This window comes from Daktulosphaira vitifoliae, unplaced genomic scaffold (genome assembly GCF_025091365.1).
Source record: "Daktulosphaira vitifoliae isolate Bord-2020 unplaced genomic scaffold, ASM2509136v1 Scaffold_5, whole genome shotgun sequence".
Taxonomy (NCBI): Eukaryota; Metazoa; Arthropoda; class Insecta; order Hemiptera; family Phylloxeridae; genus Daktulosphaira; species Daktulosphaira vitifoliae.
In genome coordinates this window covers 31,296,466-31,311,553 of record NW_026099576.1, presented here as the reverse complement: position 1 = coordinate 31,311,553, position 15,088 = coordinate 31,296,466, and the positions used below count along the sequence as shown (strand labels likewise).

The 15,088-nt window shown below is 25.0% G+C and overlaps 2 protein-coding genes across 3 annotated transcripts; one reads left to right on the top strand and one right to left on the bottom strand.

Moving 5' to 3' along the window:
* Positions 1–1,314: 1,314 nt before the first annotated feature.
* LOC126907468 (uncharacterized) lies at positions 1,315–6,287 on the top strand. Of its 2 annotated transcripts, XM_050688786.1 has the most exons (4): positions 1,315–1,711; positions 1,779–1,943; positions 3,574–3,593; positions 6,198–6,287. In XM_050688786.1, exons 1-3 carry the CDS (start codon positions 1,643–1,645, stop codon positions 3,586–3,588), a joined length of 249 nt encoding a protein of 82 aa, XP_050544743.1. In that variant the 5' UTR covers positions 1,315–1,642; the 3' UTR covers positions 3,589–3,593; positions 6,198–6,287. The 2 variants fall into 2 exon arrangements, with proteins under 2 accessions (XP_050544743.1, XP_050544742.1); XM_050688785.1 differs by lacking the exon at positions 6,198–6,287 and having other exon boundaries at positions 1,322–1,711; positions 3,574–3,672.
* Positions 5,458–15,023, bottom strand: LOC126907466 (deoxycytidylate deaminase). The gene is made up of 5 exons (XM_050688783.1): positions 14,899–15,023; positions 14,604–14,721; positions 8,705–8,840; positions 6,084–6,307; positions 5,458–6,006 (listed from the first exon to the last, which is right to left on the bottom strand). Exons 2-5 carry the CDS (start codon positions 14,680–14,682, stop codon positions 5,696–5,698), a joined length of 750 nt encoding a protein of 249 aa, XP_050544740.1. The 5' UTR covers positions 14,683–14,721; positions 14,899–15,023; the 3' UTR covers positions 5,458–5,695.
* Positions 15,024–15,088: the final 65 nt, after the last annotated feature.

Below are 15,088 nucleotides of genomic sequence, written 5' to 3'. Positions count from 1 at the left end.
TCGAGTCTAATTAAATAAAAATAAGATTCCCACAATAGCGACATACAATGGTTTTAAATATTCAACCATGACTGACAATTTACCATTATTAAACTTGGTTTCAGAAAGACTAATTTCTCCACGCCTTCCATTTATGCATATTAGGAGGTTGAGACATGTAAATGGCCAATATAGCATATATGGGCAAATTATCAACATATTAGTCTCTATTGATACCATAATAAAAAGCCTTCCTCGAAATTTAAATGATGACCATTGTATCAACGTTCATATAAAACGAAAAATGACACACAAATCAAGCTATTTGATTGGCATTGTTGAGAAACGTAAAATAAAAACTTGGCTCCAGTTTTTAATTCAATCTACGTTGTATCAAGTGTATGACATAACAATTGACCAATCATTTTTTGTTACAGATGAAATAATTTCTGAATATTCTTAAGATGATCTGAGTGAAAATATCCATATAGAGGAAAGCCTGACTGCGCAACAACAAACGCTCTCGTGGAATGATGAACTATATTTACGTATTGCACCAGGAGAAAAATCATTGCCTCAGAGTTTAATGGTCGACGAACATGCTGAAGAGCTTTCTTTTCCGGCTATTTATCTGGGCCAATTTCGCAATTTTCGTGACGGTGTTGAAGCGACACCATTTACGATAGCCTCCAGTGAATTAAGAAGATCCGATCGACGTGGTGTCACGCCTCAGCATTTGTTATACATGACAATGAAAATTATGCGACTGCGTGTTCGTGATTCACTCACAATTGCATTTGGACACATTGGTAAACATTGTTACAAACAATGAGAACAATAGAAACCCGTTTCCTGACTTACTGAACACTCTGTATGTTAAGAAATTCTAAATTGTTAAGCGCATAATTAATAACCTCTATATACATTAAATTTCATAAAATAAAATTACGAGTTTTACAAAAAATGTATAACACGAATAATAGGTCTTTGCGCCATTAAACAGCGTTTTACAAATTTCAGATTGACTATAAATATATTTATGATACATTCGTAAGTATTTAGTGAGTGTACGCACTAATTTAATAGGTTTACTCGCACTATAGTGAATATAAACTTTAATTAAATTTTATGTGAGTAATTCGACACCCAATTTTTTCTTTTCAACTTTTCAATCTAAAGTAAAATCTGCTTTATATTCCTAGAGAAAAAATGCATTTGCCCCATCTGACACTCGTTCAATAGCGAATTTTTTTAATTCAGAGATAAACATTTTTAATTTTCATTTTTTGCATATACGAGGTTTTACGCCTATTTTAATTTAAGGTTTATCATAAATAATGATGCTTTGGAAATTAAATTTTATTTAGTTATTTATATTTAAACCACATATTTATTGTTGTAATTTTGAAAACCTTTGATAATATGACATAATAATCATAGATAAACGATACGATTGTCAAGAACATATGTTATCTCACAATATGTGGTAACTTGTGTTCTCAACAATTTTAGTAAGCAATTTGTTTTTCACATAAATTGTTTAAAATAAAAAAATCAATAATATGTTATATGACTGTAAACCATAGTTTGAAAGTAGAACAGTATTATTTATGTTTTAAATATTTCAACCTAGTTTATTTGTGTTTAAATACATGAAATAAACATGGGTTGGAATTTCTACAAACTATTTTGTTGCTGCAATACTTCTGAAGAATCTACAAGACTTGACATAGTAATATTGTATTTTTAATTTTTAATGTAATTTAATAAATATTAATTTCATACAAAATAATAAGTAGGCAGTAGTTCGAGAACAACAAGCAGCAGCAGCTGAAAAACGTTTAAAAGAACAAGAAAGCCGGGGTGTTAAAAATCCAGAACGAATAAAACGTATTCAACGTGAACAACAAAAACGTAATGAAGAAGTTGCTAGACAATTGACAAATTCTGGAACAGGCTTAAAGGTTTAAAAACTTTATTATCTTGAAAAATATTTTTTTATATCGGGGATAAAAACTGACATGATTTTGGTTTTTAAAATTTTATAACTATATCTAAAAATTTTGTTGACCTATATCAAATTTTTTTCAAGAGTTTATAAGAGTAATAATTTTAAAAACTGAAAATATTATAAGTATTATATAAAATATTTTTTAACCTTAACCAAACTTAAAATTTTACCTTATAAAGTTTAAAACCACAATTAACTAATATTTTTTTTTTAAACTTTTTTAAATTCAATTAAGGTTTCAAATGTGGTTTTGTAATATTTTAGGTCTCTGCAATTATTTTTCAATGTGTACTATAAACATTCTATATAGATTAATATATTAAATTTAAGCAAAATTGTGAAAAATTGAAATTTTTTTTCGATTTCTAGGCCTGTCTCTTATAGAATATTTGCTAATAACTAGAGCCGTGTAAATTTCTAGCTGAATTCAGTATTATTCCCTAGTACTTTTTAAAAGGATTGGCAAAATCATTTTTTGATGATAAATAAAAATTTTCTCATAGCCAAAATCTAAAATGTCTATGCGTTATTATTTATTTACAATTTTTATTAATTCCATACAATGGCATGTAACAATGGTAAGACCTTCAACATTCAGTGTTCAAGGTCATATTTACAAAATATGGCGTTATATAAGAAAATCTTGAATAAATGAATACAGCTTAATTTCTTACTGAAAATGTTGCCCTCAAAAGGACTTTGAGCAAATAATATAAAAAATAAATGTTATCAAAAATTATACTTAAGACACCTAGACTGAAATGATCAAAGTGACAAAAAATTGATTCGGAGATAATTAAATTTAAAAATAGAAAAATACTATTATTTAATTGATGATATTAGTATTTAGATTAAAAATAATAGACCATGATATTTAATCCAGTCAATAAAGTAATTATTTTACTTTTTAATTTTGTCTCATTTTATTAAAATTTCAACTATAACAGCTTTGGGTGTCTCATTTATTATAAAATAAAATAAAAATATCTGCCCTTTTCCCAAAAAATTAAAAAAACACTCCTGATAAGGTTTGGTTCAAATGCTTTCATACAATGTCTAGTTATTATATTAAGTAATAACTACTTGACCATGGTTAATTATTCAGATATATCTAGAAAGATAAATTTGTCAAATTTATGTCTGTTATTAATATCTTGAGATTAATTATAATAATTAATTAATACACAAAAATATATTTTAGCGAAATGGTAATCTTAAATCAAAAAGACTTTTCTATTTTACGTTTTTCAGTGTAAATTAACTAAGTATTCAGTCCCTAAAATTGTTCAAAAATGAAATTAATGAATGTTTATAGTCAATTTCTACCAACTAAAATAAAAGTTGTAAAAGGCTATCTATCATGTGATTGTCTTTTTATCAGCAACTGATTTTTAATTATTTATAATTTTAATCAATTTCTAGACACATTTATTTGGTAACAGAATAAATTTGGCTATATCTTTCTAGTTATACATAAATAATTAACTTGGGTCAAATAGTTAATATGTGATATATCAATTTGTAATTTAAACTATTGAATCTCTCTGTATAATTACTATATATATATTTTTTTTTTGTTTTAGTGGCAGGTCAGCTAATATGAGTATGTTTTTTCTTATATGATTGTTATTATGTTACTATTTGTACTAATTTTGAAATAAATAATTATTATTTTTTATCAATAATGAAATTTACTTTTTTTATTAAGTTTAACAATTGATTTAATTTTAAAACTTAAATTTTTTTGCTTCTGCTACTGATAAATTTTGTATCTATATTTTGGTTGGGTAAATAACGTGTATATACATTCAATATACATGTATATAAGGTAAGGTAATTTTTAAAATTTATGTCGTAAAAATTAGAGTCTATAATAGTTTGAATGCTTATATAATAAGGTACACAAAGTTTCAAGTGAAGGAATAGATTAAAATTTAAAGCTAGAATTTAAGTCTAAAATTTAAAATCTGAATAATTTTAGGAAATCACACATTTTTAATTTTTTTTGAGTATATCACAATAATTTGAATTCACAAACTATGTAAATAGAAAACCCAGCACAGTAGGGTCGCGGAACAGTGGTAACGTGGCATAGTTGGATCAAGTATAATGATATCTGACAGTGATTAAAATCACTATAAAGAAAAACGCTTCGATGCAAATCTTTAGATAGTGTTTAATTAAAAAAAAAAAATTATCAAAAAAGTAGGTCAAGTGAGAGCTGAGAAAATAAATGATAGCTACAAAATACCACATAGTAAAATAATATTAATATGAATTTATTCTCGCGAGAGACGACTACAGTAATGGGATCCTTAATATTTATTGAAGTTATTGAATCTAAATGAGATAAAAATCAAATAAGTTAAACATTTTTTTCTAACTCAAAAAGAATTAAGAAAAAATGTAGTGCCACAGGTGTGAAAGACCCAAGTGTTACTGTCTCAGAAACCATACGTCGTATTCGTCACTAAATAAAAATAGAAATTTAGCTAGTTCAAATTTTAAAATAATTTTTTTCGACTTCAAAGAAACAAAACCCAGCACATATATAGTTGGATCAAGTATAATAATATCTGACAATGATTAAAATCACTATCAAAAATAAACGCTTCGATGCAAATCTTTAAATTGTGTTTACTTTAAAAAAAATTGGTGTATTATTCCAAAAGCTACAAGATCTGCTAGTTCATTATTAATATCCTAATTAAGATAAAGTATGTCGAATGAAAAAGGGATTATTAAAAAATATTATTTCTCATAAAAAAATAATGTTGATCCATACACTTTTCAATATGTCATAGCATTATAAAGTTAAAAATGTAAAAAATAAAATCGAGAATTTTCACACAATAATAGCATTTGGTAGCCATTTTCACCGTGAAGACAAAATAAAGTCCGAAATTTTTTTTTTTACATAATAAAGTAAATTACATTAGCTTTAATTTAATATATATAGAAAAGTGTCAGACTTTTCGGAACACTTTCAAAATTTAAGTTGAAAAAGTCAATTTTTTGTGAAAAATTTGTCATTTTGAATCCCCTCCTGTAGGCAGGTAAAAAGTCAGATTTATAAAAAAAATATACCAAATGATAGGTAAAGACATCATGCATCTACAAAAAAAAAGAATTATATTGATCCATACATTTTTCAAAAAGTTATAGCATTATAAAGTTGAATATATAAATGAATTTTTTTTACAAAAATCGTATTAAGTTTTGTTTTTTTATTAAGTTTGATACAGACTTTGAAGTCTGTAGAGACTTCTAGTAATTCTTTTTATTAAGTTAATAAAATATATTCTTTTTGTTAAATTAATAGATTTAGATGTTATCAGGCAATGCATTACATAAACAACAATTAATGTATTTTTATGTTATGCTTAAGTGTTTTCAGGACCTTGCTAATGGAAGCGAGACAGTAAGGTCAAATGCCCTAGGTGCAAAAAAAAAAAAATATGAATTAATTATTTTGCATAAGATGTTTTATTTTTTAATATATTGGGTGCCAATTATATGATTGCCCTAGGGCGTCAATGATTACATTTATAAATAAGTAATTTCAGAGCAAAAAAATGTTTTTCTTAATGACTAACAATTTACGCCAATATGTATGTGTAATAACAGGTTACGCAATACAAATATAAAATTTTAAAAAATAGACCAATAATGTTAAAAAATAATAAAATAATTAAGTATTCATTTTTAATTTGTTTTGAATGGTGTTCCTGGCATTTGAGTCATATTTGAGTTAATTTCTGAAAAATCTAATACAAGTTTTTGTGTAGATGGAATATGCTGTCTATATTTTACACCAGAAGCATTAAACATTTTTTTGGCTGCTATCATTTCCAACTTGTAGCTATATTTATCTGACAAATATACAACTTCTTTGATGCCCGATTGTATAATTATTTTTGCACATTCATTACAAGGAAATAATGCAACATATATGGTACAATCACGTACATCGGCTGAATTTTTGTTTAAAACGGCGTTCATCTCTGCATGACACACTATTAGAAAAGAATTAAAAGACAATGTATAAGTTCAAAATTGAAAACCACCACTATTATATCTATCTTTTAATTACCATAAAAATATTTATTGTCTATTTTAGAGCTACTACTTTTACCCCATGGAAAATCATCGTCATTGCATCCTATTGGCATTCCATTATAACCAGTTCCAACAATTTTTTTTTCAGGCGTAACAATGCATGCCCCAACTTGAGTCACAGGATCTTTACTGCGTTTGGCTGCTAGAAAAGCAGTAGCCATAAAAAAATCATCCCAACTTAAATAATCTTTTCGTTTTCTATTCATTAATAAAAGAATATATTAGAACATAATCTGAATAAATGTTTAAAGAAAAATATAATGAACAAAAATTTGAAACAATGCATTTAGAATTATAAAAAATGGATTTTTAGTGATTTTCTTAAACCTGTTAAATTTAAATGAATTACTTGATGAAAAAAATATTTAAGATAAAATAAAAACTTACCAAATTGTTCATACGTAAGTTTATTTATGAATATTACAGAATTTTATTTTATATTTTGTAGTTATTTAGAGTGGCCAAACACGTTCTGATAAATTCTATATCTTTTAATATAGTAACTATATTGTAGCATTTATTTAATTTTTATTCAATTTTTACATTTAGGTCTAAGTAATAAAAATTATAATATTTTTAAAGAAAACGGTAGCACAATAGAGTCGCAGCACAGTGTTGATGTCGCATTGTTGGCACAAATATAGATGACATTTGACTGTGATCATTATCATAAGAAATATTTCGATGCATATCTGTAGATGACAATACCATCAACTAGATTAAAATCAGGCTATTTTAATATATTAGTTATTGAAATCAGTCCATAAGAACTGAGAATTTTCATGGACAGATATAAAAAACATCGTAATTAAATCTCTTTGGAGAGAAACCCACATAGATAATAAAGATATAAAAAAACATCATGGTAAAACCAATATTTTCTCAAATTTGCATCGAAACTAAAATTTAGTGAAAATGAAATTTTGTTCAATGAAAAAGTCACATAATAAATATGTCATATTTAATTATTTAAAATACAAAAGAAATATGATTTTAACAGCCTTTTTCTTTGTCATTACAATTTGACACAACATAGATTCTTATATTACCGTTAAATACAAAACATTGCAACTCAAACAGCCTGATCCTCAAAATAAAAAAAAGTATTCTCTAATTATTTTGTTTATAATGTTTAAACTTAAGTTACTAACATTATATCCTAAAATTGTTTATGTTTATTTTTGAAACTTACAAATGTATGTTTAAAGTAAAAATTCTATCTTTAAAATTGTATCTATGGTTCAAACAATGGGTCGGTCAAAAATTTGTCACATTCCAGTAAAATCTGAAGTGACGTCTCTGTCCATCAACGTACGACATAATAAATGATGGCTGATCGAATATATGTTGGTTTCTGTTAACAGTAATAAACACATAAGTGTTTTTCTGCTGACGATTTGTTCACCAATTATACTGGACTAGCGTATGGTGATGGCAATAACACTTATGCGAAGAAACCGAATTAATATAATTCAGTAGGTGTGCACAATGTACCTATGGGTCTGAGTGCATGTGTCGTTATTGCCCACCTTTAATAACTAAAACTAAACTAAGCGTATGACGATGTAAAGTTATAAGTACCATAATCTTTACAAGATAGATTGTTTCCGTTGCTACAAGCATTAGAGCAAGCCACTTCGAGTATACTTAACTTTCCTAGGAGTTCGTTAACAAAAGCAATGAGCTCAACAAACATCAGAACAGCTATGTTAATATTTTGCTACATAATTATCTAAATCTAATAACAAAATTTACTTTGTAAGTGTCTATTGATATCCTACTTCTGATTTTTTAGAGATATAAATAAATAAAAGCAATACAAAACGTTAAATAACATATAATCTGTACTAACGTTGTGTTAAAGTACAAAATTATTTTTAAAAAAATATTATAATATATATTACTATTGAAGCCTTAGAGTATAAAAGTAAAAAATAATAATATTAATATTGCAAATTGTTACTATATAAAAAATTATATGATTTGTTGGAACATGCGGGACCACTGTGTATAGTTCAAAAATATAAAATAATATATCATTTTTTTTTCAATTTTTATAGAATTTTACTTCTTATAAATTAAAGGTCTATCAAAAAAAAATTGTTTGCTTCCATAGTAAAAACTATAGTTCTATACTTGATGCATAGGGTTAGCTTTAGCTACTGATGNCATATAATCTGTACTAACGTTGTGTTAAAGTACAAAATTATTTTTAAAAAAATATTATAATATATATTACTATTGAAGCCTTAGAGTATAAAAGTAAAAAATAATAATATTAATATTGCAAATTGTTACTATATAAAAAATTATATGATTTGTTGGAACATGCGGGACCACTGTGTATAGTTCAAAAATATAAAATAATATATCATTTTTTTTTCAATTTTTATAGAATTTTACTTCTTATAAATTAAAGGTCTATCAAAAAATTAAGTATTCTTATATGATTAACACAAAAAACATTGTGAAGCGTGAGATATGCTGTTTATTTTTATCTCTACCCAATTATAAACTGCACTACTTCTCCTGCCCTGATATAAAAATGCTAATTTCTTTTAAATAATATCTAAAATTAAATATTATATAACTTACTCATTAATTGTCTCATGAGGTTGCTCATTTTCATTAATTACTTTATGAGAATCATCTTCATTATTGCGATAACTGATACTTATAGAATTATTTGCTAATAAAGTATCACCATTAGATTCAACTAAATCCTTCAAATCTACAACATAGTAATAATATAATTACTAGAAAAAATATAATTTTAATAATAATTCAAGGTGAATATAGAAATCTGAAATAAAAAAAAAAAAAGCCAGGTCAGTGGATTCGCGGCACAGCGGGGACGTGGCATAGTTGGGACAAGTATACATGATTTCTGACAGTGATTAAAATTACTCTCATAAAAATCGCTTCGATGCAAATCGGTAGATAGTGTGTGTTTAATACTATGAAATTGGTGCATAATTACAAAAGCAACATCAACTCCTATTTTCTTAATTATATCCTAATTGCAAGATTTATAATTTAGTATTGTAATTATTACGGAGAAATTATAATTTATTTGTATATTTTGTTAAATTTATGACAAACGTGTATCAAAATTGTAAATATGAATTTATATAAAAAAAAATATTTTATGTTGGAATATTTAAATGATTTGCTGTTCATTAAAACTAACACTTTGATGATAAATAATTTTATCTAATTAATAGCTGCCACACAAAATACAATAGAAATCAAAATTTTTGACTATGCTCATTAGTTATACAGCCAATTACCACTCGACGACAACATGTATTGCATGACACCCATTTAATATAACTGTGATTTTCTATATAATTAAATATAATATAAACGTATGTTTGTCATATTAACTAAATTTTCTAGCAATAAACTTTTTAATTCGTCACTATATGTATTCGGGTTGAACTTTTTGTCGAAATGTGACTTATTCATTATAATGATAGCATAGTATATAACATAAACCCATTACGATTCGCAGTTACAGTACAATTGATTTGCATTAATTCACCAATAGCGCCATTAACAATAACGTCTTCTATACAGATATTTTTAACAACCTAAATTTTAAATTTTTAAATCACATAGTTTTTTGCCTTGGAAGTTTCTTTACAGCAGTTATATAAACTTTTTTCTCTGTCGTATCTATTAGATACAAAACTTGTAGTATTTAAACTATTTAATACTCTCGTATTCATATCATCCACCTCTTTATTTATTGCCTATACAAATTTGATGCATAACTTTAGTTTGAAAACTAATATCCAACGTGTTTTACAGACACCGTAGTGTACGTGTACGCATAGATAAAAAGGACTATTTAAACTAAATAAAAATTCAGTCGCTTTTCTTAACTTTGAGATGGAAAAAAAAGTTTAAATTTATATTTAATGTAAGTTAGATTCATGTAACTTTTATAAAAACTGGTGGACTTATTACTATGGCTAACCCTTGTAAGGTATTTTTGAACAAACAAAAAAAAAAATTTGAACACAAAAATATCATGTTTTTTAATAATGGCTGACCCATTTGTATATAAAAGATAGGAGGACAGCACAATTTTTTTGTTTTTAATTTATAGTATGTAACATAAGGATTAATTTAACATATATTTAAAAGACGCAGTATTTCTGGAACATTTTAAAAATTTAAGTTGAAAAAGTTGACTTTTGTACAAAAGTTGTTATTTTGAATCCTCCCTTGTGGGTAATTAAAGGGTCGAAATGTCGAAAAAATGATATCAAATAAAAGCGAAATACCTAAGGTATCTATTTAACAAAAAATTATTTTAATTTGTTAATTTTTGAAAAGTTATGGTAGTTTTAAGAAAAAAAAACGGTAGCACAATGGATTCGCGGCACAGTATGGACGTGGTATAGTTAAGTCATGTATCATGTAAGTATACATGATATATTTAAGTGATTAAAAACACTATCATAAAAATCACTTCGATGCAAATCTGTAGATAGTGTGTGTTTAATACTATGAAATTGGTGCATAATTACATAAATAATTTAGCATAAATAATGCTAATCCATACACTTTTCAATATGTCATAGCATTATAAAGTTAAAAATGTAAAAAATAAAATCGAGAATTTTCACACAATAATAGCATTTGGTAGCCATTTTCACCGTGAAGACAAAATAAAGTCCGAAATTTTTTTTTTTACATAATAAAGTAAATTACATTAGCTTTAATTTAATATATATAGAAAAGTGTCAGACTTTCCGGAACACTTTCAAAATTTAAGTTGAAAAAGTCAATTTTTTGTGAAAAATTTGTCATTTTGAATCCCCTCCTGTAGGCAGGTAAAAAGTCAGATTTATAAAAAAAATATACCAAATGATAGGTAAAGACATCATGCATCTACAAAAAAAAGAATTATATTGATCCATACATCTTTCAAAAAGTTATAGCATTATAAAGTTGAATATATAAATAAATTTTTTTTACAAAAATCGTATTTTTTTTATTAAGTTTAATGTCTGTTTTCACCATGAAGATAAAATAAAGTCCGAAATTTTTTTTTACCATTATAAAGTATATTACATTAGCTTTAATTTAAGATATATATAAAAGTGTCAGACTTTCCGGAACACTTTCAAAATTTAAGTTGAAAAAGTCAATTTTTTGTGAAAAAGTTGTCATTTTGAATCCCCCCCTGTAGGCAGGTAAAAAGTCAGATTTATAAAAAAAATATACCAAATGATAGGTAAAGACATCATGCATCTACAAAAAAAAGAATTATATTGATCCATACATTTTTCAAAAAGTTATAGCATTATAAAGTTGAATATATAAATAAGAATTTTTTTACAAAAATCGTATTTTTTTTATTAAGTTTAATGTCTGTTTTCACCATGAAGATAAAATAAAGTCCGAAATTTTTTTTTACCATTATAAAGTATATTACATTAGCTTTAATTTAAGATATATATAAAAGTGTCAGACCTTCCGGAACACTTTCAAAAGTTTAGTTGAAAAAGTTCTACTTTCCATATGCATTTTTTATATTTAAACCCCCCTCGTATATAGGAAAATGGTCCGATTTAAAAAAACAGTATGTCGAATGAAAGATGTATATAAATACTACTTCTAATAAAAAAATTATATTGATCCAAACATTTTTTAAAAAGTTATAGCACTTTAAAGTAAAAAAACCCAGCACAGGGGGGTCGCGGCACAGTGGTGACGTGGTATAGTTGGATCAAGTATAATGATATCTGACAGTGATTAAAATCACTATAAAAAAAAAACGCTTCGATGCAAATCTTTAGATAGTGTTTAATTTTAAAAAATTGGTGGATTATTCCAAAAGCTTCATAAACTGCTAGTTCCTTATTAATATCCTGATTAAGATAAAGTATGTCGAATGAAAAAGGGATTATTAAAAAATAGTATTTCCCATAAAAAAATTATATTGATCAATACACTTTTCAATAAGTTATAGCATTATAAAGTTAAAAATGTAAAAAATAAAATTGAGAATTTTCACACAATAATAGCATTTGGTAGCCATTTTCACCGTGAAGATAAAATAAAGTCCGAAATTTTTTTTTTCCATGATAAAGTATATTACATTAGCTTTAATTTAAGATATATATAAAAGTGTCAGACTTTCCGGAACACTTTCAAAATTTAAGTTGAAAAAGTCAATTTTTTGTGAAAAAGTTGTCATTTTGAATCCCCCCCTGTAGGCAGGTAAAAAGTCAGATTTATAAAAAAAATATACCAAATGATAGGTAAAGACATCATGCATCTACAAAAAAAAGAATTATATTGATCCATACATCTTTCGAGAAGTTATAGCATTATAAAGTTAAAAATATAAAAAAGAATTTTTTTACAAAAATCGTATTTTTTTTATTAAGTTTAATGTCTGTTTTCACCATGAAGATAAAATAAAGTCCGAAATTTTTTTTTACCATTATAAAGTATATTACATTAGCTTTAATTTAAGATATATATAAAAGTGTCAGACCTTCCGGAACACTTTCAAAAGTTACGTTGAAAAAGTTCTACTTTCTATATGCATTTTTATGTTTTGAATCCCCCCTGTATTTAGGGAAATGGTCCGATTTAAAAAAACAGTATGTCGAATGAAAGATCTATATAAATACTACTTCTCATAAAAAAATTGTAATGATTCATACATTTTTCAAAAAGTTATAGCATAATAAAGTTAAAAATGGAAAATACAAAATCGAAAATTTTCACACAAAAATAGCATTCGGTAGCCATTTTCACCATGAAGATAAGATAAAGTCCGAAATTTTTTTTTTTCATGATAAAGCATATTACATTAGCTTTAATTTAAGATATATATAAAAGTGTCAGACCTTCCGGAACATTTTCAAAATTTAAGTTAAAAAAATTAATTTTTTGTGAAAAAGTTGTCATTTTAAATCCCCCCTTGTGGGCAGGTTAAGGGTTAAATTTATGAAAAAAATATACCAAATAAAAGGTAATGATATTATGCATCTATATAAAAAAGAATTATATTGATATATTTATTTTTGAAAAAGTTATGGCACTTTTAAGTAAAAAAAATGTAAAAAATTTCAAAAATTAGCGATTTTTAAATTTGTAATTTTTTTGGAGGTTTCCCCCATTTACGAGGAACGAGGGCATTTTTTTCAATTTTTGAGGGTAATGTCTTCGACTAGATACAATTTGTGATCTTTTGACGTATCATTGAAAGAAATTGGTTCGGTGAGAGCTGAGAAAAAGTGGTAACAGACACAAAAAAAAAAAAATAAATAAACACATCTTAGTAAAACCAATATCTTCTCAGCTTCGCATCGAAGCTAAAAAGTATGTCAAATGAAAGAGGTATATAAATAGTATTTATCATAAAAAATTGTATTGATTACTATATTTTTTAAAAAGTTATATCATTATAAATTTAAAAATACAAAAAAGAATTTTTTTACAAAAATCTTATTTTTTTATTAACTTTTATGTTAATTTTCACTATGAAGACAAACTAAAGTCTGAAATTTTTCTTTTCCATAATAGAGTATATATAAAAAAAAAACACATCACGGTAAAATTAATACCTTCTCAGCTTCACATCGAAGCTAAAAAAGAATAACCATCTAAACATTTATTATGTTATATCGAGTTTTTGACCAATAAAGCAAAAAATTATACAATGTCCGTTGAAAGTTGCTAATTTTGAATTTTTTTTTAATAATGTATGATTATCATATAAATAAACATATATTATCATTCTAAATTATATACAATTAAAGTTCAATTAATAAACATTACATGATTACAAAATAAAAACATTTTGAAAACTTGTCTTTTGTGAGTAATTGTTAATATATGATTAATGTTAATAGTCATGTAATTTATTTATTGTTGATATGTTAAATTTTTTTTAAATTTGTTTCAAATGCCTATCAAAGCGCTTTATAACAGTGATTTTATTTATTACAGATATTAATCAATACTTATCTAAAAAATGACCGAACTCTACTTTGCTGGCTTTTGACTAAACTGAACTTTTATAATTTATCAAATATTACATTTTATATTACTTTTTATCACTTTTCATCAATAACAAAAGTACTTATTATTTTAAAATACAATTTATGGGAAAATGATAAGTTGAATTCCTTACAAAAAAAAAAAACTTCCAAATAAAATAAACATACTATAATATTCTTAATACAAGAAGAATTTAACTGTTTTAAATAAGTCAAATTCTTGGAAATTATTGACTGCTTCTTTTAGGGTTGAACATTTTGAGAGAAATCGAGTTAAGTTTATAGTTTTTGGTTTCAAACAATATCTAATGAGTTAATCCAGAAAACCATAATTCCACAATTAATATAATAACAAAATTAATACCAAATTTTTCTATTGATTTTAATAAATATAAATTTTGTAAAACTCAAAAGTCTATTGATCAGAAAATGTATATAAATGTAACCACCTCATCATTACCTACCTTTTTTAAAAGTATCTATATTTTCTGAGTTATATATATCATCTTTGGGACAACAAAAATCGTTCTTTCTTTTTGACATTTAAAATTATTGATTTATATGATTAAATTAATTTTGTAACTATAAAAAAAATCAAACATATCATGAAATTAGAAATGTAACATTTATATAATGTTTATGGAATTAAAATTGACATAATTTTATAGTTTTTCCATTGATCTTATGATCAATGAATTATTCATGAAAATAATGTTAAAGTATTACATAGATAGTACAATATTACAAAATATTACACACAATTTTACTTAAGTGTCGTACAAGAGTTATTATTCACACTAGTAGTATAACTATTATCAAAAGCAAGGCATTAATAAAAGAATTTATTATAATTGTACTTGAAATTAAAATAGTATATTTATTTGGTATTATACAATTATACTCATTAATATTAAAATATAAATATGCACCCTAATTTTATGATAATGTA